A 25,649-nucleotide genomic window follows, 5' to 3' on the forward strand; every position below is an offset into this window, starting at 1 on the left:
GACTGAGCAGCATCATAAGTTGGGTCTTTCAACATCTGCTCTCATCTCCTCTGTGTTTCTGCCCCTTTCTGCAGGAATCCAGACTCATCTCTGCAACTGGTGACACTATTACAGAGATCTGGAGGGTCCTCTCCAAATGAAGAGATAAGAGGGCTGTGAAGAGGAGCCCTCTGCTAGTCCTTCCCCCTGCTTCCTTCCAGAAAGTTCTGCAATGTCTGCATGTTTAAGTCATTGAAAAAAAAAAAAGACTCCCTGAGAGTGAGAGGATGAAAACTACAAGCTTAAGGACAGCAGCAGAGCCAAGAGGGTGTGTAGGCTTCCCCTGAGGAAGTTCTGGAGTGGCTGGACCCACTGGGACTACCTACCCATGCATTTATCATCATTTGAAGGGGGAAAAAAAGACACCACCCATTCCCATCCAACCCTCATTTACTTAAGCCATTCTGGCTGGACTTGCTGTGGAAAATGACAACTAGCACTTTCTTCCAGGTCTGGTAGAATCCTGAGTGGTAGCAGAGGGCTCCTTAGCCTCAAAGATCTTTCCTTGGCTGCCTAGTCACTCCCTTCAGTCTAGTTTTCTCCAAACTAGGGCTAAGGGGAGTTAGAGTGAAATCCTGGGAATTTTGCTATCTGTTTTCCTTTCTCTTACCACTATGAACACTGTCAATTTCAGTGTTTACAACAGGAAGCTGGTTGGCTTTGCTGGACTTTCCTGGAGCTCTTGTTATTTATTTATTCTTTATTATTTAAAAAAATTATTTAATTTGTTTGTTACTTATGGCTGAGCTGGGTCTTTGTTGCTGCAAGTGGGCTTTCTCTGGTTGTGAAGCATGGGCTCTAGGCACTCGTGGGCTTAGTCAGCCTGTCGCATGTGGGATCTTCCCAGACCAGGGATCAAACCCGTGTCCCTTGTATTGGCAAGTGGCTTCTTAACCAGGGAAGCCCCTGGAGCCCCTTTTAATAGTTGAAAAAGTGTATGTCTTTCATTAGGTATTGAGGGAGAGAGAGTCTATGATCAACCTTCACTCACCCCCTACTTGCCCATGAGCACCCCCACTTCAGCCCAGATTAAAATTTGATGGCTGATGATCACTACTTTTCCAAAACGAAACAGGACAAGCTAAAAATAGTGCTTCCTTTCTAAACATTCAGGTCTGGGAATGCAGGCTTATATAAAAGGCAGGTAATTATTCATGGATCAATTGAGACGATAGCCCCTAGTCTTTTGTTTACTGTATCTGTCATATCCTCTGGGAGGAAGAGCTGTTGATGAAACACCATGACTGAGTCATCTAATACCTGTCCCGTTTCCATAAGCCAACTGTGACCTCATTTTGCGAATAACCAGGGGGAGGAAATCAGCACTGTTCCCATAGTGACAGTTCAGTGTCTCTGCAGCCCTCCTGGGGGGAGAAAACACGTGCAGTTTGGGAATGATAAATCAGACATTCCAAAACTGACTCCCTAAGGTGACTGCCTCTATAGAACTCACATCACTCGGATTATTTTTAGTATTTTCTCTATGAAAATAAATAATGCACTGCATGGTTTCCTTAATCCTGAAACCACATGACCCAGCCTGAATCCACTGTACGAATCTACCATCCACACGGGGTACATGGCCCGCTTATGTTGTGGCTGGATTTTGGCAACCATGAGCTCTCTGCAACAAAGTCAGGAGACTGGAAGTGAGTGGACTTGTGTGAGAGAAGTGGAAGGGGCAAGTCTCACAGTCTCTGCATCGTATTCTGCAAAACAGGACCAAAGGGCCTGGCTGAAAATGAGGAACTTATTTCCTCACCCGTTCACTCCTTCATTCACTCAACCTGCATGTCTTGCTCTAGGAGTCCTACTGTCTCAGCGCTGGGTGGGGAGAGAGCCTGAGTTCCGAGTGTCACACACAGAGAGCCAAGAAAGAGACCGTGACCCAAACCAGGGAAGGCAGCGGCCACCTGGAGAGCAGAGATGACCAGCAGCGAGGCCAAGTGCACCGAGTGGGGGACGAGGAAGAGGACCTGGAAAAGCAGACACACAAATAGCAAGTGATGCGGTGTGGTGGGACAGGCAAGAGAAACATGAGCAAACGGTGTGGAGGAAGCTGGAGGTGGAGAGTCAGAGCATCCACAGAGGGTGGAAGGAGCCATCCGAGTGTGCAGACACCACAGAGAAGCCATCCTTCACGCCAGAGTGCACTGGGAACGGCTGGAAGCAGACTGGAGGGGGCGGGGAAAAGGGGGGGAGGTGAGAAACAGGGAGAAAACAGACTATTCAAAGTCTGGAAGTGAAGACGAGGAGAAGACAGGGCTCCGAGTGTCAACAGGGTGGCTAGGCTGAGCCCTGCTTTTAGGAAAACCCGCAGAAGACCCAAAGGGGCGACGAGAGGTAGCAGCTCCTGTCACGGATGGAGGCTTCAGGAGGGATGCGAGGCAGTCCGAACAGAGAAGGAGCCTAAGACACCCGAAGCAGACAAACAAAATGCGGTCTATCCCTTCGGTAAAACACAGCTCGGCCACGAAAAGAAATGAAGTCCCGACACAGGCTACAGCATGGATGTGCCTCAATACACTATGCTCAGTGAAAGAAGCCAGATGCAAATGGATACATACTGTCTATTGCCACTTATGTGAAATGTCCAGAATAAGCAGATATGCAGGGATTAAAAATGGATTCATGGTTGGCAGGGCTGGGAGGATGGAGAAATGGGGAGTGGCTGCTTACGTGGAGTTTTCTTTGTTGGGGGGGCGGTGATGATGTTCTAGATAGAAGTGATGGTCACACAGCGCTGTAAATGAGCTAAGTGCGACTGAGATGCACACTGTAAACTGAAAACAGTACATTTATGCAGAGTGTATCTGAACACGTGCACACACCCAAAACCCGAAGCAGCATGAAACCAGTCGGCCATCAGGCGGGAAATAGGTTGAGAGCAAACCGTCCACAGCAATTATAATGACAATCCTCAAAACCGTCTGTCATAAGAAAGGGTAAATTACGTTATCTAGTTGGTTGAGTCATATGAAATTGCAAAACAACAGCAATTCCATATGTCCAATCTAACATAGCCTCTTTGAAAAGAGGAGGCACTCTGTGACATTTTGTAAGGATTTCTGTTACAGGTGATGCCAGCTAACGCCAACACTTCCGCCTCTCACAACCCTAACTGATCTTGGTTATCACTCCCCTCCCCTCTTAAAATGAAAATCCTGCTTGGGAAAGGGGACTTAAGAGACCCATTTTTCACTGGAAGGGACAATGTCTGATGGAGCAGACCACAAAGAATACGCACATGTGGGTTCTGCTTCTGGCTTGGTCAGCTGGGTTCTCGCGGGCTACGAGCCAGAGCAGGTGAGCCTGCCAACTGTTCCAACACTTCTTCTGGGGGGAACACAGCGCCCACGTGTCGATCAAGGCAGATGTGGGTTCTAATAAAGCACAGAGTGGATCATCTCTCTACCTTCCATCAGCCAGTCCTGCTCTCTGTTAGCCCTCGTTATTTCAGAGCTTCCTATATCAGCTTTTAAGACGATAAAAGGAGAGGACATTCTACAAAACCACTGTCACAGGGACACAGGGATTCCTTTATTGCAACAAATCATCTCACTTCCAAATAACACACAGGAAATGAAATAGTTCTGTTCACGAAGGGCTTCTTGAGGAAATCAAAACCCTTGGCCAATATTCCCAGCGAGAGCCTTAAGATACAGAACAGATTCTGGGATCCCTTGGGTTTTCTAAGCAAAATAAGTATTTGAGGCAGAAGAAAAAAGTAATGGTAGGATTGAAAGTGCATTTTTATAGTACTATTTGACCCCACTTACTCCATTCCTAGTTCAGAGGGTTTTTCTTTTTTTCTTTTAATCTTAACACTTAATGATGAAGTACAAAGAAATAAGTTTTATTCTCAGCAAAGGATAGTAGCAGGCCAATGGACTTATGAGTTAGTCAGACAGGGGTTCTGATCTTGGCTCCTCCGCTGCCTGGCTGTGTGTCCTTGGTGAATTGCTTCATGTTTGAGCCTCAGCTTCCTTCCTATAATGTAACCTCACTATTGCAGGTATGATGATTCTATGAAACAACGGCAGAGCAATCTGCTCAGTGACTGAAACACGGTCAGCGAATTGTGGCGCCGCCGAGCAAAGGGAACAGGAAGGAACTCAGGTCCAGGTCAGTGTTTATCTGTCCCACATTCAGTCTTTACTGCCTTCACTTTAGCATGAAATGCTGGAGAGTCCTACAGCACAATTAAAATTCTTTTTTTTTAAAATCTATTTGGCTGCGCTAGGTCTCAGTTGCAGCATGCAGGATCTAGTTCCCTGACCAGGGATCGAACCCAGGCCCCCTGCATTGGGAGCATGGAATCTTAACCACTGACCACCAGGGAAGTCCCCACCGCCTCAGTTCTTTTTCTGAAATAGGGTTTCTGCCCAACTCTGTAGTGTATTTCTGAACAAAGCTGATGGATAGTTTGGCTCAACCACAGCAAGCAACAAAGTGGAAATTTGTGATTTTACGCAAGTAAGTGGCTTGTGTAGACTGCTGGAGTCTAGATTTCTGGACTCTTGGAGATTATGTAGCAAGAGTAATAAGAGCCGATGAATGAATCAATCTTCATTAGCCTAAGGTTGGTTCTAAGTTACTTTCAGTGGGGAGATTCTCTCCACTGTTTTGAGACGTACGCACGTCAAGTGAAGTGTTACCTGCAGTCTTCCTCAGTGCTCAGCAAGAACAGTCTCACGTGTCACAGCCTGTCATGGTTTGGTTCCCAGCCGCCTGCTTCTCTCTCCAGAGTAAAACCCAAAGGACAAAACCACCCCCCGTTTAAATGGAAGTCACTGCCCCGGCTGCTTCTTGCAGGTGCTGTTTCCTACCACTCTTCAAAGTCTCCGAGTTTCAAATTTTTAGACATGAAACCTTTTCAAAAGGAAGGTAAATTTGAATCCCAAGGCAAAAGAGGAAGCGCTGGCAGATGGAGAGGAGCCCTGAAAACCTCTGCCTGAGGAACCGTGAGGCATCACTCCTAAGTCTTGCTGGCTCTGAGTGACAGACAAGAGATGTAACAACGGTCCAGTCAAGGTCACAACATAAGACGAGAAGCTGACCTCTGTGTGTTCCTCCCACTGGTGGGATCCACGCTCTCCACCAAAGATGTTCTGTGAGATGAGATAAAAGGAGACAGACAGACTCAGCACTTGGCTGAGATCCTTCCCTTGCGAGTCCTTACAGACACGCTGATGTCAGAGGTGCCCAGTGTTTCACACACTGGTTTGAGCCAGGAAGAAAAGAACCTCATCCGGTCCAAGGGTTTCTGTTTTTCATGAACCCTACTCTCTCACATACTGACCAAAGCAGAGTGCAGTGACCCTGTTTAAGTCAACCCACTCTGATTCTTTCCCTGACCCAAGTCAGAATCTGACACACGTCTCTGACACTACCGGCTGAATGAGGTTGAGCACGTGACTCCCTTCTGGTGCTTCCGTTTCCTCTTTAACACATGGGAGTGATGACAGTGCCGGCTCATGGGAACTACTGTGAAGATAGGGAGGACAGCTGTCAGGTATTTGTGCCTGTCTCACAGTAAGGTAAGAGCCATTGAGGGTGAGTTATAGTCACCAAGAGCGTCACTTGTCATCCTGGAGTCTGGGGAGGTGGGCCATTTCTCCCACGAAGGAGGGTCATTGTGGAGAGCTCTAATGAAGACTTACAAGTCTGAAACCAACTCTCCAAAGAGTGCTTTCACCACAAACGATGCCATATCAATGGACCGTCAGTACAAATTACTCCAGAATACTCTATCCAAATGAGAATTAATGTTTGCAAAGTATGCTTGGGTAAAAAAAAATTTCCCCTTGACATGCAAAGCAAAGAATAATGACCACATGGTAAAATTCTCTTTAAAATGTCTTTTTTTTGTTTGTTTGTTTCTGCTCTGAGGCCAGATGTGGCTAACAGTCTAGCATTTTGATTCAAGAATTAAAAAAAAAGAATAGGGCATTCTTTAAAATCACTTTTGCTTCACTGTTTAATGAACTTATCAGAAACCTTTATAATTTAAATAGGGAAACAAGTGGGTTGTGGTTAGCTTCTAGTTCATTCCAGGTATAACACACATTTCATAAACCAATGCGTCAGTGCACAGGTATACACAGTTCCCTTAGGAGCTGTTTAAACATTGCTTTTTACTTAGAAGAAAAGCAGAGTTCTATTTAAAAACAGCTTCCAACCTTCACACCAAATCTGTATTCTTGGAACCTTCTTCTTAAAATCAATTTTGATGGAAGAAAAAAAAAACATCTTAGAGAAAAAAACAAATCTGAAACCAAAGCAGGAGGCAAAACATACTGTCCCTTTCCATTTAAATGCATTACCATAAGATCATCTGATAGAAAGTCTTATTTTCTCCTTGCTTGCAAGTTCCTGGTGGTTTTTTTTTTTTTAAAGGACCTGTCAGCTCACTCCTACCCAAGTGCTACAGCAGCATGCTAGAAAATGAGGGGACATAAAACACAGGTGACTTGAGATCCCACTGGAATGACCCAACCACATCAAGCACAGTCTCCGAGGAGCCTCCGCGAGCCCTGCCCACGGCAGCAGCAGATGCTGGCCTGGCAGGGCCGGGGGTGCCCACCCCAAAGGACGCCCACTGACCTTTTGGTGACTGGTGACTTCGTCCCTGCTTCTCCCCAGCTCCTCGTTAAGTTTCACGTTCTCTTCTTGCAGCGCTGAGAGCTGCTGGGACTTCTGAGCTGCTGCCTGCTTTAGGGTTTCTCTGCAAGGACAGCGAGTGTGGGGTTACCATAGAAACAAGACAGGCAAGGAAACTGTGGGAGAGGACCAACTCCACAGCACTGGGGAAAATATATCTGGGTCACGTGCCTGCTAGGATCTGTAATAACAGGAGGCAGGATTGTCTACCTGCAGGAGGGGCCAAACGGCTTTAACCTCTCAGGGGGAGGACTGCTGCCTGCAATTATTACATTTTTTTTCCCCAAACCTAATCAACACTACATCTACTCTCTTACCACCCACACTTACCCCACTTCTAAATACTTCCCACACAAAAAAGCAATGTTACTCTCTAAAATAAATGACAGATGAAATGGCCGGTATTCCCTTTGTTTCCATTAGAAAATTAAATTCACTACGTTGATAGTGATTTCCATCGTTGCCACAGTATTCTGCTCTAACTGTACAAATCTGTAATCTTTTTTTTTTTTTTAGGAAGAAATGTAGAGCTGATAGTTCCATTTGCTAGCATTTGTCAGAATCAAGTGTTGCCGTGAATCTGGGTATATTTTCAGGACGACTAAAGGTGAAATGCCCAAAGGAAATGTAGTTTTCTAATTACAGAACAAGTGTTTAATTTTGATTGTATTCTTTCCATACTGTTGACTTGTAATTAAAAGAAGCAAATAAAAATATAACTTGCTGACCATACATATCATGAATATCAGCATATAAAATGTGAACAGGGTAAACATATGCATTAACCCTCTTCCCATTATTAAACTTGACTAAAAATATACATCCCAAATTATCCTTTACATGTGGATAGTCACAATAGTTTATTGGATTGTTGGATTTTAGTTTTAAACCATAGAAGGTGGTTTTGATGCAATTATGAATTTTAAGTCTGGGCTGGCCACACTCCATTTAGTGAGCTGTCATACGTGGCTGAATTCTGAATCAAGTCATCTGGGTATGATTCCATCTGCTGATGCATGAACACGTCTATTTTTAACCTCAGTTGTCTAATGGGTGGCAGTACTTGGTACCTGCAGTTTTCTTGATTTTTAATTCTCCATGTACCTATAACATACCTATAGGGCTGACCTTGTGAAGATATAGGGGAATATGTCGACACGAAAATTCTCTTAGCACATTAAATTTGTCATTTGACAGAGATGTTTATTTAGCAAGTGAAGAAAAACTAAGAAGGAATTTTAGACTCAAAAGCTGGGAGGCTTGATTTCAATTATGGATCAACACACACACACACACTACAAGTAAAGTTTATCTTCCGGCTAAAGTCTATCAATTCTTGATAAATTCGAGGATTTTACTTATGATGAAATCATCATAAGCCAAACCTTTTATTCCCAAGTGGTCAAAACCTTCATTAGGAGCTATTTGGTCTCAGCATTTGTGTGGCCTGTCAGTGGTAAGTTCTCGATCCTGTTCTTTCTCTCACGGATTTTCATCCTTAAAAAAATTTTAAAACCTTGGTTTCCATTAAGAGCTCCCAGTAAGGAAAATTAAAACAAGGAGTCAGGAAATATCAAGATGCCCTAAGATTTATACAAATGATATATATTCAATGTTTTAAAATCTACAGTATGATCTCTTGTATATTTTCTCATTTCATCCTCAAAGCCCAAGGAGGCTCATGTTATTATTTATATTTTAAAGATTTCAAAATTGTAGCTCAGGGAAGTGAAAAGATTTGCCCCAAGTAAGTTGTAGAATCAAGAGAACTAGAGGTAGAACTGGGAGACAGACCTCAGTTGTGATCTGAATATAGAAACACCTTTCACCTTTTCTTTAGACCAGAGGAGATATGTATATTTCATAGATGTAGGAGGCTCCAACAGCCCAACTCCTGGACGTACTTTAAGGAATAACTTTGAAAACACCTACAAATATATTTTTTACAATTTTATAAGTTGCTTTTTTGCCCCATATATATAACAATATCTTGCAAAACAAAAGACGACTCACTGTTTTAAAACTGAGATGCAAAAGAAACCCTGCTGATACTGACTTGAAAACATTCTGAGGAATCTATCATAAATTTAATAATTACCATGCTAAACATATTCTACCTTTTAAAAATATTTATTTGGTTATACCAGGTCTTAGTTGTGGCATCTGGGATTTAGTTCCTTGACTAGGAATCAAACCTGAGCCCCATGCATTGAGGGCCTAGTCTTAGCCACTGGACCACCAGGGAAGTCCTAGTATATTCTAGTTTTACTACTGAGCCAGGTGAGTAATTAAAGGCAAAAATTAGATTGCTTATATCGTTTTCCCTCAGAGTCAAAAATTACACACCAGAGATACACAATTTTGTTCTCTTTCCAACTAAAAACAGGACCTGGCTAGCCGAAATCAAGAGTTTTCCTAAAACCAGTTTAGGAAATGGCATAGAGGAAAAGGAACGTTTAGTTGCAAGGCCTGGCTGAGTTTCCAGGGCCAAGGGCAAGATCCTTATGGCTGGTTCCCATTAGAACTCGTGGGTTTGCAGAGGTGTCCCTTTTCCTCCAGGAACTCCAGTCCCAGCAGGTAAAGAGAAATACCTGAAAAGCTCCAGCGGCCATGAAGGTCCCAGGTATGTGGTCACAAAACACAAAAAGCTGCTCCTTCTCTAGCTCAGAGCACAGTGAAATGACTGCGGGTCTCTTTTTGAGCAGCACTGTTCTCATGACAGTACATTTATATCAGCTGGTCCCTGAAATGTGGCCAAGTCTCAGGCAGGGAACAATGAGTCACTGGGGGTGTGTTTGCGGGGGGGCGCTTTCAACCCACTCCTCACACCTCCCTCCCGCGGCTTCTCACGAACGTCACCGCTGTGTCTCCCGCTGCCCCTGTGTCCTGCTCTGAGGCCTGGCATGAGCCAAGGTTCTCGTAGCCCTGGCAAGCCAGGAAAAACGGCAGCCCCTCCTCGCGTGAACTACTCCCCTTGGGGAAGGGAGATGCAGGGACCCAGCCCTGGGAGGAAGGCAGGCCTAGGGGAGGTGGGCGGCAGTATGGCTCATGGGTTGTTGCTCCCGTGGGCCTACAGGCGCGAGCTCAGCTTCTGTTACTCAACGGGGTCTTTCAAAGAGGGGCACACAGAGTAAGCTGCTCTCTTGGAAGGAGTGAGACCACCCCATGCTGACTAGGGGTGGAGACAGAACAGAAAGACTTGAGTGAGGACGGGGACACATGAACCCTACACCAGTGTGGCGACCCTTACAGGAGGCTCCTGCATGGTGCTGCAGGACAGGGGGATTTTATCTGACTCCCCGGGGCTCTCTGATACGTCCGCTCTGGCCCTGCCCCTCCATTACCTAGTGCGGCCCAGGGAGCTCAGAGGTGGGATTATGGCAGAGGGAGGTTGGTGAGGGAATCTTCTCCTGATGCTCAGATCCTCCCTCACCAGATGCCTGTGTGACACAAATGAGCTGAAGTCAATGTAGTGCTCCAGACCCTCAGGCCGGCAGAGCTACTGTGTCACGGGGTGGGGGCAGATCCTAAACTGTAGCTGAACCTCCCCTCTCTCAACAGCTTTGAATTTTTTTCCCCATTATAGAAAAAGCAATGGCGGCTTCCATTTATGCTGTTTAGCCTTGGCACACTAGGATAGTCAAGCCTCTCCCAGTGGCCACCACAACTCTACACATATACATAGGTGTAAATGGAACCGTTGGGAGCTGTTTAAATACCGTCTAGAGAAATATCACTAAAACTAAGGCTGGACGAAAGAATCCATCGTCAGCGTTGTGAGCTGTCCATCTCAGGTAAGTAGCCCAGAGAAGAACTCTTCTAGGAGGATTTTAGGAACTCACAGAAGAACTAGAGATAATATACTAATTTAACCCAAGCTTGATCAACAAGTAGTATTGAGGATGGCAACTTGGAAAGAGGAGTTTGGAACTGATGCTTTTGTCTCTGTTTGAATCTCATCTATTTGTTTGATCAGAACTGGAAATAAATAATACAAACCCTTGAAGGGCAGAGTCCACATACAATTCATTTTTGGATCCTTCCTAGCTCAACTGTACCTAGCAGAAGGAGCTTACTCAAACGTTCACCAGATTAACTGGCTTTAAATGTTCGGTTCACACAGTTGATACAGAGTAGTTCTCAGAACAGATAAGCAAAATGAAATCTACTCTGTAACTATCACTTACAGCGCCAGATAAATAACCATCTGCAGCGGTTATAAGAACCAAACTCGAAAGACGGTATTGACAAAGGAAACATGGGCAGCCTGTCTGCCTAAAATACAGGCAGCAGACTGATGAGTAAACTTGGATTAGAAAGAGGCTTTCAAAGTTCTGCTCATTTAATGTCCACGACAGAAGATTAGATTACTCTTAAAATCAAGACTATTTGATATTCTTCAAAGTGTATGCTTTCCCCCACCCTCTATTGAAAGAATTTTAAGGGATTAATTAATAGAGGGTCTGATGTTTCCTAATGTTGAGATTGCTACCACATAAGCATACTATTTTTCTTAAATGTTATTATTGGGGTATAGTTGCTTTATAATGTTGTATCAGTTTCTGCTGTACAACAACATGAATCATATATACATGATTTATACATATATGCCTTCCTTTTGAGCTTCCCTCACACCCCACCCCTATCCCACTGCTCTAGGCCATCACAGAGCGCCAAGCTGAGCTCCTTGTACTATACAGCAGCTTCCCACTAGCTATCTGTTTCACACTTGGAAGTGTATACAAGTCAGTCCCAATCTCCCAGTTTGTCCCACCTTCCCCTTCCGTGTCCATGTGTCTGTTCTGTCTCTATTCCTGCCCTTGCAAATAGGTTCATCTACCATTTTTCTAGATTCCACATACATATAAACATACTGCCTGAAAAAGTTCTACTTCCCCTTGTATTTGCAAAAGGTTTTATCAAGTCACATTTGAATTCCAAGTGTTGTAACTTACCAGCCAGCACATATTTCATTTTGACCCTGTAGCTGAGCTATAGTCCCAACTTCACAGTGGTTATAGGGGTGAATTCTCAAGGGTTGCAATGGCATTTAGTGGGGACAGGACGGAGACTATTACTTTGACTTTTTATACACTTGTCAAGTACTTGAAAAAAGTAACTAGCACTGTTTCTACTTTTGCAATTTTAAATAAGTTCCATAATTTCTTTCATAACGGGTAAACTTACATTTCTTTCTTGAATTCTTCTATTTTTTGGTTCTCTACCGTCAGAAGCTCTTTTGATTTGTTCAGCTCTTCCACGTTTTTCAAGTTGTTTTCTTTAAGTGTATCCAACTTAAAGACCAAGAGAAAAAAACTTAATGAAATTATTTCATTTTCTAATCACATGAGTGGATAGACAAATCATTCATGAAAATGGGCATTAGACAGGTGAAATTAAAATCCTTTGCAAAAAAACAAATAAAAAAAAAGATCACCTGGGTAAAGAGATTACAAATGATCAAGTCTATTATAACCTGCAGCCTCCCCCATAGGTTAAGTCAGACATTCCCTGTACACCTGGCCAAAAGGTCAAACTAAATTGCAACATAAAGCAAAAGGTCTTTTTCATTTTTATACAATTCCTAAAATTTATCATTGAGCTTGCTATTCATGTACGATGCATCTTAAAACATGCATTAGAAAATAAAAACATTAGAAATAAATTGCAAAGGCATGACATCAAGGACTAATTCTTTGTAATGAAAACACATTCCTTTCTTCCCGCAAGACTAGTAATTTAGGATATGATATTTTTCAATGTCAGTGCCAAATTTCAATTTATATAATCCTCATTATAAAAATTCCTGGGATATTTGTAGATGGGAAAGATTTAATTATTCACCTGAACTTCAGTCTGAAAAGGGAAAGACCACATAGCGAGACTGAAAAGCACTCACTCACTTTCAGTCCCATCACCTGCCCACGTGGGATGTGGCCAGCCTACGGCCTGGCCTCTGGTGGGAAAAGCAGACACATTATTGGAATTAGTGGGGACGTGACCAACCTCAGGCTCTGGCAGGTGGCTGGAGTTCTAGGTACGCAGCCCCCAAGGACGGGGAGCTTGTCATGGGTGACCCATCACACATGTGTGCTCCTGGTGCCATGCTGGCTTTCTAGGACTCGTATAGTTATCTCCTCCAGCCAGAGGTCATTTTGTCCTACCATATGCTACCTGTCAGGAGCCCTGGAAAGTGTCCTGCAAATTTTAACACCACCATCTTCCTTTTAATGCTCCCTAACATTCCAGATTCATGGAATGTTCAGTGAGACCAGAAAATGATTCATCCAGTCAGTATTCTGGCTGTAACGAGACACCAAGGGGTAAGTTATAGAAACAGGGGATTCTCCCTGAATCTACCTTCAAAGCTTAGGGACATTCCTTAAAATCTTATTTACTTTAGCTTCCAATCAATTACCATCTATAATTTTTAATGCTTTTATGTTTTCAGCTTAAGTCTTGTTCTCTTAGGACTGTCAACTCAATCATAAATGTACTCTTTTCCACATCAAGCTTTATTTCCCGTCTAATTATTTCAAAATGTTTATGCCTTTATGGATTTCAATCCTTGCTCTGCTATCATGAGGAGACCTGAACTTTACGACAGCTATTCAGTGTGCCTGTCTGGATCTTCCCTGGCTTTAACTTCTTAACATCTCACCTGACTGTCACTTTAAAAAGCATCTGAAGTTCTATAGAACTTCACATAACTATTTCGGCGAAGCAATCTGCTTTGGATTTACGTAACAGCTTTCCAAAGAAAGAAAGGGCTGGTATGGGGTGTGGGGAGGGGGGCGGGCAGGCATCAAAAGAGAGGTGCAAGGATGAGAAATGCTACTTTTGGACAGAATCAAAATTACCCTGACGCCACAAATCTGTCTGAGACCCAGAAGTGACTGATTCAAAATGAGATATAAGGGAGGCAGTACTGAAATAGGCCAAGAAAAAGGCCTATGTCAAACTCAGGGCTGAGGGATGGAGTCCAGTGGCTCAAAGTTGGGAGGCACTTGGGAGAAAAAAAAATACACGTGATTTAAGACAAAAAACACAAAAGCTAGAGAATGCCACTGGTACCTCCTCTCAGTAGTTGTGTCAGTAAACAACTATCGAAGAAACCCACACTACCAGGGCTTTCCCCTCCTTTTTTAAAGGTTGATCTTACTAAATAGGTAATGAAGTAATACACTTTATTTCATAGGATCACCATCCTGGTGTACATGCGACTCCACTAACATAGATCAAACCTGTGTAAGGCCACACTTCAAAAAAAATAAGTAAATAAACCATCCTGAGTTAGTCATCAAGAATTCCATGAAGTCGATAGGCTGTTCTTTGTACAAAAAGCCATTTAAATCTGATTACTTCATTCTGCAGTTTTTCATTTGTTTGCTTGGAATCTTCCAAGGAGGCCAGTGTTTCGGTTTTCTCTTTGGTCATCTGTTCCATTATCTGCATGGCATCTTCAGCGGTTTGAGCGGCCTAAGTGTGAGAAAGCAGTGTGAGAAACGAGGGCACCCCTTACCAACCTGGGAGGGGGTGACTAACGCTCAGGCCACGAGGCTCAGGATCTGTGTGGTGAAGGGAATCACACGGAGACGATGAGCCGGTAACCAACCCCATGCCAAGACAGACAGATCAAGACGAACAAGCAGAACAAAGTTATAGACACTTTCTGTGCCATTTTTCAACAAGCCAAACTGAAATATGCAATTTACGTATTTTCAGATCCCTATAAACCTACGCCTTCTAAGTTCTGAGTTCCACTGACAATGGTGCTCATCACTCTGACTTACGTTTGAGAGAAATGTTCACTGATAAGAAAGGCTTACATCCTTCTGTGGTCAAATGTTTTCTCTTAATCATATTTACTGTTAGAAGTTTAAAATACTCTTATTGCTATCTCGAATTTGGGGCTTTTGAAATCACTTGGAATTTTGGTTGGGAACTTTTCAAACAAAAATGGAAATTATTTGGGCGGTTACAGTGTTTAAGGCTCAAGTGTTTCATGAGAAGCACTGAATGACCAAGTCTATGAGAAGCTGTAGGCAATGAATACAAGCATGGCTGTGAATAAAAAAGATAATATACACATGGAAACCAATCCTTAGTTGATACAGTATTGAAAATAAAATCACAGAAGTGAATTAAAATCTTTTAAGGCATTAAAATCCAGCTGCTGAGAATTCTGCCTTTATACCTTCCCAGTAACTGGAGGGAAGATTTATGAAACAATTAAAGCCACATAGAAGATACTAAGTTTTAACATGTGACCATTTTACCACTGTTCTTAAGCCTTTAAGAACTATGGTTGCCTTTCTCAGAAAAATTCTCCCTAAATTAAAAACATCTATCCTTTTTATTCACAGTTTGCAATCTTTTCTAATGGAGAGAGATGACAGCAATTAGACATTTGGTAAACACTTGCCCTTTCAGGTGGTAACAAACAGCTTGAGATACCTGACCAAGTGATTAAGTGGGGTGCGTTTCCTTCTTTGGAAATGAAGGCACGTTCCCTCAGCCACTACAGGGTTAGTGAACAGGGTTAAGGCCAGGGGCCCAATCCCTGAACCTCCCACTTTACCGTAAAGGACTGCAGAGTCTCGAGCTCTCTGATTTTTAGAGTGAGCTTGCTCTTGTCTTTCCTCAAAATACGGTTTTCGTTTTGAGACTCCAGGAGGTTGGCTGAGATGTGGCTGTTGGTTTTGGCCAGCTGGCTGATCTCTTTCTGGAGGAGGAAGTAGCTTTCGGCCAGCTTCTCCTTCTCCTTCAGGAGCTCGTCCTTTTTCAGCATCATCTCTCTTTTCTCGGCCAGGAGGTTTCTGTTGTCCTGCGTCGCTTTGGCCTGCTCAGCCAGGGTCACCTCGTGGTTCAGCTGCAGGTCGTCCAGCATCTTGGTGAGGTAGCCATGCAGTTCCTGCAGTTCCAACTTGGACTTGGACAAGGCAGCAAAGTCACTCTTCAGAGTCTCTATGTTGGCGGCCAGCCGCGCCGTCTCTGCACTCAGGAGTTCCTTCTCCTTGATGATGTCGGCCACTTTCTGCTCCGAGTTGGTCTTGTCTTGGACGAGCGTGTAGTTTTCAGACTGGAGCTCCTGGGTACAGGTTCTCAGCTTCTCCACCTCCTGTTCCAGGAGCGCCACCCTCCCATGGAGTTTGTTGCTCTCGTACAAGGAGGCCTCTTTGTCCTGCGTCCTGGCTTCTTTCTCCAGCACGAGGGACTGTTGCATTGTGTGGACCTTCTCGTTTAACTTCTGACATTCTTCTTGCAGATTCAACCCGTCCCTTAACAAGATGTTCTTTTCAGAACAGCAGGCCTTGAGTTCAGCACTTAAACTCTCCTTGGCTTGCAATATGTCAGTGTGTTCTTTTTCTAGCATCTTTTTGGCGTTTTGGGCCTCTTTTAGCATCAGCGAGAGATCGCACTTGGTGGCCGTGAGCTCTTGGTTTTCCTTTTCCCTCTCTTGAAGCTCTTTCTTCAGAGCATCGAGATTGCTGAGCAGTTTCATCTTCTCGTGCACAACGATTCTTCTGTTGGCTGACTCTTGATCATATTTCTTTTTAAGGTCTTCCATGGCCTTCATGGACTTCTCTCTTTCTACCAGTAAATCCCCATTCCGCATCTCCAGTACCGATTTTTCTTTCAAGAGGTTATCCTGCTGCTTTTTGAGCTTGGTGATTTTCTGACAAACCAGCTCCTTCTCAGAAGTGAGGTACGTGATCTTCTCATTCAGGTTCATCTCGATGTGGGTGGACTCTTCCGAATATTTGCTGAGTTTTTCGGTGATGAGCCTATTTTCATTTAGCAGTTCTTCTTTCTCAGCCAAGAGCCTTCTCTCGGATGAGGTTAAGGTCTCTTTTTCGTGCAGAAGCTGGATGCACTCGGAGTCTGTGATCTCCCGGCTGGTCTTAATTTCTTCCAGCAGGTTTGTGAGGCTCGTGTTCGTGGCCTGCAATTGCAGAATCTCCAGCTCAGCCTTCCTCAGGCCCTTGCTGGCCTCCTCCAGCTGTGCGCGGAGCTCGCCGGCTTCCGTGCTGAGCAGATGTTTGACCTGGAGGGCAGTCTCCAGACTGGCGTTCAGCTTTTCCTGATCCTGAAGCAGCATGTCCTTCTCGAACTGCAGGTCTTTGCTGCCCTGAAGAAGATGATCTCTTTCGACCTTCAGGGCTATACACATGTTGTCAAGACCTGACTGTTTCTCCAAAGTTGACTTTTTTTCTATTGTGAGATCCTCAATCTCCTGCACCAAGCTCTTCTGATCTTTGACCAGCTCCTCATAGGAGCTCTGAAGCTTCTGAATAATTTCATCTTTATCTTGAGCCAATGCGAGGTTTTCAGTGACCAGCTTCTTGATATGATTCTCCAGGCGATCTTTTTCTTCCTGATACTTCTGAGACTCAGCCATTAGAATATCTTTGCTGAACTGCAGTTCCTCTGTGAGTGCCTGCAAGCTTGCTTCGGAAGCCTGCAAAGACTCGTTTTCCGTATTTATCTTCAGGAGTTCCTCCTGTGCGATATTGATCTCTTTCAGTAATTTCTCTCTCTCCACAGCCAAAGCTGCTCTATCGAGTTGTTCCTGCTGATAAAGCTTTTCAGCGTCTTGCTTTTCTTCCCAGACTTTCTCCTTTTCTAAATTAAGAGTTTCATTTACTGACCAGAGCTTCTGTTGGTCCTCCTGAAGTAAAGTTATTTTGGCCTCCAACTCTACAAGTTTGGATAGAAGTGAACCTTTTTCTAACTTTAAAGCATTCCCCTCCTGGGCAAGAAGCTGCTTCTCTGATTTCAGACCCCTCAGCTCTTCTGACATTAGTTCAATTTCTCTTTTGGCTGATGTTAATAAGTAAGTTAGCGACTACAGAGACAAAAGATGGAAAGAATGGAAACAAAATGAAATCAAGCAGACAAATGCAAGCCCAAGTAACTTAACATAACCTAAGTCATAGAAGTTAAAAAAAAGTTTACGGTAAATGTCATAGAAACTATCTGGATAACAGGGGAAAGAAACTGGACGAACGGAGTTCATAAAAGGATAACGCAAAGCAACTGTAGCTTTGAAAAACCTTGATAACTCTATTGGTTCATCTTTGAAACAACCTCTGAAGTACTCCTGACAGTTAACTAGAAGATACAAACAGTAGTTTGACATCAGGGCATGGGATTCTTTTCCTGCCATTCCGAATTATCCAGTAATTTCTATCGTAGGAGGGATTCATAGAAGAATTTTTAAAAACACAATCCAAAGAACTACAAAAGTGAGTATATTTTAACCAAAAAAGGGAAAAGGGAGGAGGTGTTATAAACTGTTGCCTTTCAAACTAACTTACAGACCCTTACTTACTGAAGAACCTGGCCTGAGACTGATTTAGTCCCAGTGATACATGTAACTGACAAAAAATGCAGACTGATTTGCTAGGCTTCGATGACAAAAATAAATGGGTTTTAAAAACATGTATTGGTTTATAAAATAAATTGACCATAGTGTCTCTACCAGCACTGCCCAGAACCTTCTGCCATGATGCAAAAGGATTTGATCTGCACTGTCCATTGTGGTAGCCACTAGCCACACGTGTGGCGCGTGTGACTGAGAAGGGGAACTTATAACTTGAGCTAGTGTAAGTTCAAATGGCCACATGTGCCCAGTGCCTACTGTACTGGTTTGCTGGCTACTAAACTAGGGAACACGGGAGCATCATGGGCTCCATGAACTTCCTGAGATTTCACCCGAAACTGCTCGAGTATATCAATTCTCCTGGGAAAACATCTGAAGGTTTCATCAGCTCTCAAAAGTGTCTGCTGAGCCCTTGCTGCTGACAAACACTGAGGTCAGCCCTTGCTGCTGACAAACACTGAGGTGTGAATATTCAGACTACTTTGGAAGGGAAAGAATTCTGGCATTTTAACCAAATGATCCTTATGAAAACAACAGCAAACAAAATTAATGGGGCTTTACACAAACCTCTAGAATGCTGTGGTTTGGTCAGGCTACAGTATTTTAAGGGAAACATTAGAAAACTGCTGTCTACCAAGATAAAGGGAGCCTCAAAGTCCAAAATTCTGGAAATTATATCCAGTGTTAAATGTTTCATAAAACTGGAGATATTTCACAGGGAAAAGAGAAAGCCTTGATGGGCAGCAGTAGCTTCCCTGGTAGCTCAGCTGGTAAAGAATCTGCCTGCAATGCAGGAGACCTGGGTTCGATCTCTGGGTTGGGAAGATCCGCTGGAGAAGGGAAAGGCTACCCACTCCAGTATTCTGGCCTGGAGAATTCCATGGACTGTATAGTCCATGGGGTCTGAAAGAATGGGACATGAATGAGCATCTTTCACTCTCACACATGACGTATATTATGATGTGCTCCATTTAATTTAAAAGGGATTTGTTTTGTTGTTGTTCAGTCACTGAGTCATGTCTGACTCTTGGTGACGCCATGAACTGTAGCACACCAGGCTTCCCTGTCCTTCACTATCACCTGGAGCTTGCTCAAACTCTTGTCCATTGAGTTGGTGATGCCATTCAATCATCTCATCCTCTGTCATCCCCTTCTCCTTCTGCCCCCAGTCATTCCCAGTATCAGGGATCTGTTTTAAGTCCTACATATATTCTTCTGTATTTTATTCTACTCAACTCCTACATGTATATAAACATTTCTCTGACACATTAAAAACAATTAAAGACAATAATTTCCTTTTCTTTGAGCAATTTAAATAGCAGTAAGAGGGTCAGAAAACATACTGGGACACTGACAGGATCCTGACACCATAAAATAACATTCAGTGTACCGAGCTCTACTCTACTCAGTAGTAGGATGTTTTCTCACAGCCCTTCAGTCCAACCTCCTTGTTAATAAGCTTTTAGTACCTTTCTGGGCACATATGAAAGCCGTCTCCAGAGGTCTCCCTTCTGACTTTTTCCTCTGTTCTTCCGACCGGGCTCCATTCCCTGCCCACCTGCCTCATGCGTGGCCTCTGTCTCTTGCTTTTCTGCACGATGTCTCTCCTAACCCTGGTGCAAGGTGGCAGCAAGACGGCCAAGACTAGAGGGACATGCTTTTCTGCGACAGTCTATTACAAGCAGAAGGACAGGGCTCAGGCAACAGAAGGCTCTTTGACGCAGCATAGGGGGTGATGGCTACACAGTGCTTTCAGGGTGGAAAGACCTGTAGCCACCACCACCTGAGAAGGGAGAGCGGTTGGTACAAAACACTTGAAGCCACAGGAGACGTCATTCACCTTCCTGCCATGCGCTCTGAAGGCCACTGAACCCATTCCACGCGCTGCTGCGTTCTAAGCACCCTTACAACCTTGATGCAGGACGCAAAGCTCACTATACTGGGGCACACAGTCCTCCCCACCACATACTCTGGCTCTGTCGGCTTGCTTCCCCAGCTCCTCCAGCTTCTGCAGCAGCTCGCGGTTCTCCTCCTGCGCGGCCTTCAGCTGCTCCTCTGTGTCCCGTAGCAGCTTGTGGAGGTTCTGCAGGACTTCTTCGTGCTTGGCTCTGCTCTCGGAACTGGCTTCCTCGTACCTGGCTTTCAGATCTTGACACTCGTTCTGGCTCACTTCCATCTTCTTTTCCTGCAGACACCCCACGTCAGGAGGAAGTCACCTGGCCACAGCTGTCCTGCCAGCCACCCTCTCTGCCCCTGCTGGCCACCAGTCCCCCTGACTCTCTCTCCTTACCAGGTCTGACAGTTTCCTCAGCAGTTCTTTCTTTTCTTCCTCATGCTTTTTAGCTGCTTCTTTCTGACTCTGTTCAGCTTTGAGAGTTACTTCCATGATACTTTTCTGCAGAAGGCTTGCATTTTCATCAGCCTTGGTTAGTTTCAGCTGTAATTCTTCTACATTTCTAGAAGGAATTTCAAAACGAAGCGTCAGATTTTTCCAAAGAGTACTTTAAATCCTAGAGTTATACTTTAAAAAATAATATTGATAATAATTGGCTTAATGATGATAAATGTTATGAGCAATAACATCTAGAATTAGGAAAAAAAAAAACCTGACTTGTCCTGAAGAATACTTTTTAACGACTGTGATGGTTATAAATACTTTAGAGTAACAACTACTCTTAGCGTGAACATTTATTAGTTTATGTCCGCCTCAGACGGTAACGAATCTGCCTCTAATGGAAGAGACCTGGGTTCGATCCCTGGGTCGGGAAGATCCCCTGGAGGAGGGCATGGCAACCCACTCCAGTATTCTTGTCTAGAGAATCCCATGGACAGAGGAGCCTGGTAGGCTACAGTTCACAGAGTCGCAAAGAGTCAGACATGACTGAGCACAGCACAGCACGTAGATCAATACAGAGAGATGAGCGAAAAGGAAACGTATTAAGTACTTAGAGGTTTCCAAATTTTAGCAGACTAGAATATTCAAGACTCATTTGGGTGCCGCTTCAGAATGCAGATATGAAAATAACAAGAAATAATTTGAAGTTCTAGCTTAAAGATAACCTTGTGGTCCAATGAAGATGTATGAGGGCCATCAGCCTAGAGAGCAGGCTGTCTCATAGATCAGAGGAGGGAAACTTGGATGGAAACACTGGATAAAACACTGATGGAAACGAAACTTCTCCAAGGCTCTGCGCCACAACCACCTGGCAGCTGTGACCGCCCCATGGCAAGTCTGGCCAGAGCCAGCCAACCAAGGCCCAGGTGCCCATCACCCACCAGCACTGAACCACATGGGAGTGCTCGGCCGAACGCTCTTGCTGTTATTTTTTGGCCACACCTCACGCCATGTGGGATCTTAGGTCCCAGACCAGGGATCGAGCCTGTGCCCCCTGCAACGGAGGGGCATTAATGGGACAGTCTTAACCACTGGACCACCAGGGAAGCCCCCACATGGCTGGATGTAAACGTAACTGCCAAGTGTTAACACTTTCAGAATCAGAAGTCTAATGGTGCTGACATGTCTTCTAAAAAACATGCCTTATAAAATAAACATTTGATTTTTATACAGCAGCCATTAACACAAATCAAAGCAACAAGAGCCTCAGAATAAAGACAAGAACAGAGAGTTAGATGAAAGAAGCTTTAGCGCTGAGGAAGTACAGTGTAGTGATCAAGGGCAGCGAGGGCGCTGGGACCAGAACTTGCCTAGACTTGAAACCTCAGGCAAGTTGCTTAACCTCATTATGCCTTGATTTCTTTTTCTTTAATATGGGAACAACAATATACTCACCTCGTGGGATTATCAGAAAAATATACAAAGTGGTCAGCATACCATGTGGCATGTGGTCAGCCCTTCATAATCGTTATCTATCGTTACACTGCAATTGGTTAAAAATATTTTTAACTGCCTGTAAAAGATGTTACTGCCTGGGACTTCCCTGGTGGTCAGTGGCTAAGACTCCATGTTCTCAATGCAGGGGGTCTGGGTTCGATCCCTGGTCAGGGAACTAGATCCCACAAGCCACAATTAAGAGTTCACAGGCCACAATTAAGACCCAGCACAGCCGAATTAATAAATTTAAAAAAAAAATTTTTTTTAAGACATTATTGCCATTGGTAAACTACTACCTTCCCCTTAGAGTTAAATAATTGATTCAAGGATACACTGAGACAATAAAGGACAAGAGACAGGCAACTTTTAAAACATAACTGTCCTGAAGGGTTTGGCTCTCCTCCCATCTAGACCTTCGTTGAGAGCCTAACCCAAAGCCGGCGCTCTTATTAATACCCATACATACCTTTCTTTCAGACGTAGTTCGTCGTTCATTTTTGTCAGCTGAGAAGAATTGTCTCCAGACATTTTCATTATTGCTGCAATGTCATTTTCCAGTTTTTCCTTCGCCTTTATCAGCTGCTCTTCCCTTTCATCTCTCTCTCTAAATTTTGCCTCCATATCTGAATATATATATATATATATGTATAGAAAAAAAATTGAGCTGTTGTGTTATAATCAACAACAATGTATTAACTACATCCTGTATGCCAAAACTTGCTCTGGGAATATCTGTACATAACAATCCCTGTTCTCATGAAAATTATATTCTAGCAAAGAAGAGAGACAGTTAACAAGAAAGAGAATAAATCATATGTTAGAGAGTGGTACGTGTTAAGAGGGGGAAAAGAATACAAGCAGAGACAGGAGCCAGGAAGGAAGCTGGGGAGTGTGAAATCTTAGAAAGGGCCTCTCTGAGATAGTGACATATAAGTAAAACCCTAGGGGAAATGAGGGAAGAGGGAGGCAGGCAGAAGAAAAACAGGTGCAAAGGCCCTGAGGCAGGAACACGCTTCACAGTCGAGCATCACCAAGGAGGCAGATACGGCTGCAGTGGAAGCAACCTAGGGAAGAACAGCCTGGGATGAAATCAGAAAGGTAACAGGACCTGATGGGAGTTAAGCAGCACAGCCTTTACTCTGAGCGAGATGGGTGCCACTGGGCCACCTTGAGCAGAGATGCGACATGATCTGACTTAGAGTTGAAAGCATCTCTTTGGCTGCTGTGCTAAGACAAGACTGAAGGGAGCAAGTGCAGAAGTGGGCAGCCCAGGTGGCCAGCTGCTACTACAGCTCGGACTAAAGATGCTGGCTGGCTAGGATGAAGGGCAGCACTGGGCGTGGTGAGGTGCGGTGGATTCTGACTTGTTTGAAAACAAGGCAGAAGGGATTTGCTGAGGTTTACAGACCTCCAACATGATTTCATCACAAGAGAACGCAATGAGCAAAGACTTTATGCTTGAACAGTAGATACGTGTAACCACACACTAAAACGATCTCAAATCCTAGGAAGCCTACTATATTTAACGTTTATAATAACCAGAGACGTGTTCTTACCTGTTAAATTTTCTCTCAACTTCTCCAGTTCGGAAGACAGTGCGTTAAACTGTTCCTCTTTTTGGTGTAATTTATTTACAGTTTCTATTTGGGATTAAGTTAAAAGTTTAATACATCTCAGAGTTAATAAGCCACCTAAACCTTGATTGTCTTATAACCAAATCAAATCAAAAGTTTGAGATTTGGGGTCATGGGAATACTTAAGAATCCCATTAGAAATCAAACCACTATATAATGAACCTAAAGAAGCAAGCAAGCAAGCAATTTTCTGTCTCCCCAGATCGGAAGATTAGGTAGGCACTGAACATCCATTCTCCAGGGATCTCTTGCCTCCTTCCACTTAAAACTCAATAGAGCTACCAATGACTGAAGCTTAAGTAAGATGATACTTTACCCAAGTACATCTATATTTTAACACGGGTCAAGCTTTAGGTCAAAAAGAAGAAAGAATTAATGGGAGTCAACCTGACCACCCAGAGTTCATTACTACAAATATCGCGGACATGATCCATTCAAACATCTATGTTGGGGGACAGTGCTGAATACATCTGCATATAGTTTTGTATGAGCTTCCCCGGTGGTGCTACTCATAAAGAATCTACCTGCCAAGGGGATGTAGTTAATGAAAGTTCAACCCCTGAGTCAGGAAGATCCCCTGGAGTAGGAAATGGTACCCATAGGTTTGTGTAAATGGAACCATGGAGTATATACTATTTAGCCCTGCTGTTCTTACTCAATGTGTCTTGGGTATATTTGACAGGGGTGAGTCTTTTAATACAACTGGGAAACTGGACTGTATATTTCTACAAGGCAGGATAGATTTCGGGTGAAATGATGAGGCTGCAGAGGTGACAGCAGTTTGGGAAGGTAAGCTGTGTCTGGATGGTAATGTTGGCTCTTTCCAGTACTGAGAACATGTTGGGACTTCAGGATGGTGAGGAAAGGAGGCTGAAGGCATGGACTGAAGGCTGACACAGCTCGGTTGACTTGGTGATAGTGTAAGAGAAGTGATGATGCCTATTTTTTTTAATCTGCACATATTTTAATGTGTTAGACATATGTGCATCTAACAGTAGGTAGGTAGAAGGGGATAAACTGAAAATAAACCCATATACATTTCACACTGCTTACAAAAAAATAAAACGAATCAATTGGAGTTTGAGGCTTTAAAAAGCCAAGGGAATGTAGTGTTACTATGCACTGCAGGAACTTTATTTGAGCTGAAGACTGCCTCCCGCTTGAGGACGTGACCTCCTCTAAAGTACTCTTATGTCAGTGAGACGTACCTTGCATACTTCTCTGAAAAGAGACTGCCTCCTCTGAAGCATCAGCAAACTTTTCTTTCTAAAGAAAAACAATCGGACATTCAGAATAGACAGATCTCAAATTATAAAAAGTTCCAATAACTGTAACACTATTTTTTGTTGCTAGTTTTGTTTCATTAATGCTAACTTATGCTTAAAACATGTAGGTGTCAACTACTACCATATGCGTACCATGCATGTGTGCACACGAGTGAGTGAGGTTTGTGCCTGTGTGCCTGCCTGGGCATGCACATATGTCTGTTTATGTGTATGGATATGCACACTTATGTCAGTATATGCATGTGTGGGTATGTACATGTGGTGCCACGCGTACACTTTTTCTGCATGTTGCTACCCTCCAGTAGCAGAATTTCTCCATAAATCTGCCTGAGACAGCAAACAGGGTTCAGAAGTTTTTTTTTAATATTTCTTTTTTTTTGGAAGTTTAGTTGATTTATAATGCTATGTTAGTTTCAGGTGTACAGCCAAGTTATTCTATTATACACACACAATGATCTATTCTTTTTCAAACTCTTTTATAGGTTATTACAAAACATTGAGTATAGCTTCTTGCGCTATACTAGGTCCTTGTTGGTTATCTGTTTTTTATATAGTCATGTGTATATGACAGTGACAAGCTCCTAACTTATCCCTTTCTCCCACCTTTCCACTTTGGTAACCATAAGTTTGTTTTCTACATCTGTGGATCTGAGTTCTGACATGTTTTACATCTAAGAATAATTAGAACCTAGTATCTGGAAACTAGATCTGTGTCAACTCCTTTACATTAAAAAGTCCATTGCTCACTCATTATCTTTTCTAAACATGACAGGAGGGCAGGATAAAACCACTCTCCTGATTTTCCTGAG

The 25,649-nt window shown here is 43.5% G+C and overlaps 1 protein-coding gene across 13 annotated transcripts in view; it reads right to left on the bottom strand.

Moving 5' to 3' along the window:
* The window catches only part of CLIP1 (CAP-Gly domain containing linker protein 1), a 145,054-nt gene that overhangs the window by 20,677 nt on the left and 98,728 nt on the right, over positions 1–25,649 (bottom strand). For 12 of the 13 annotated variants that reach the window (XM_018061319.1, XM_018061312.1, XM_018061314.1 and 9 more), the window contains 8 exons: positions 24,763–24,820; positions 23,477–23,560; positions 22,387–22,543; positions 20,379–20,544; positions 20,058–20,273; positions 14,065–14,181; positions 11,890–11,996; positions 6,646–6,766 (listed from right to left, as the gene is read on the bottom strand). In XM_018061319.1, the coding sequence (XP_017916808.1) occupies positions 6,646–6,766; positions 11,890–11,996; positions 14,065–14,181; positions 20,058–20,273; positions 20,379–20,544; positions 22,387–22,543; positions 23,477–23,560; positions 24,763–24,820 (1,026 nt within the window). Of the gene's footprint in view, positions 1–6,645; positions 6,767–9,343; positions 10,143–11,889; positions 11,997–14,064; positions 14,182–20,057; positions 20,274–20,378; positions 20,545–22,386; positions 22,544–23,476; positions 23,561–24,762; positions 24,821–25,649 lie in introns of those variants that run through there. The other variant, XM_018061320.1, reaches the window with a different exon arrangement.

This window comes from Capra hircus, chromosome 17 (genome assembly GCF_001704415.2).
Source record: "Capra hircus breed San Clemente chromosome 17, ASM170441v1, whole genome shotgun sequence".
In the NCBI taxonomy this organism is placed as follows: domain Eukaryota; kingdom Metazoa; phylum Chordata; class Mammalia; order Artiodactyla; family Bovidae; genus Capra; species Capra hircus.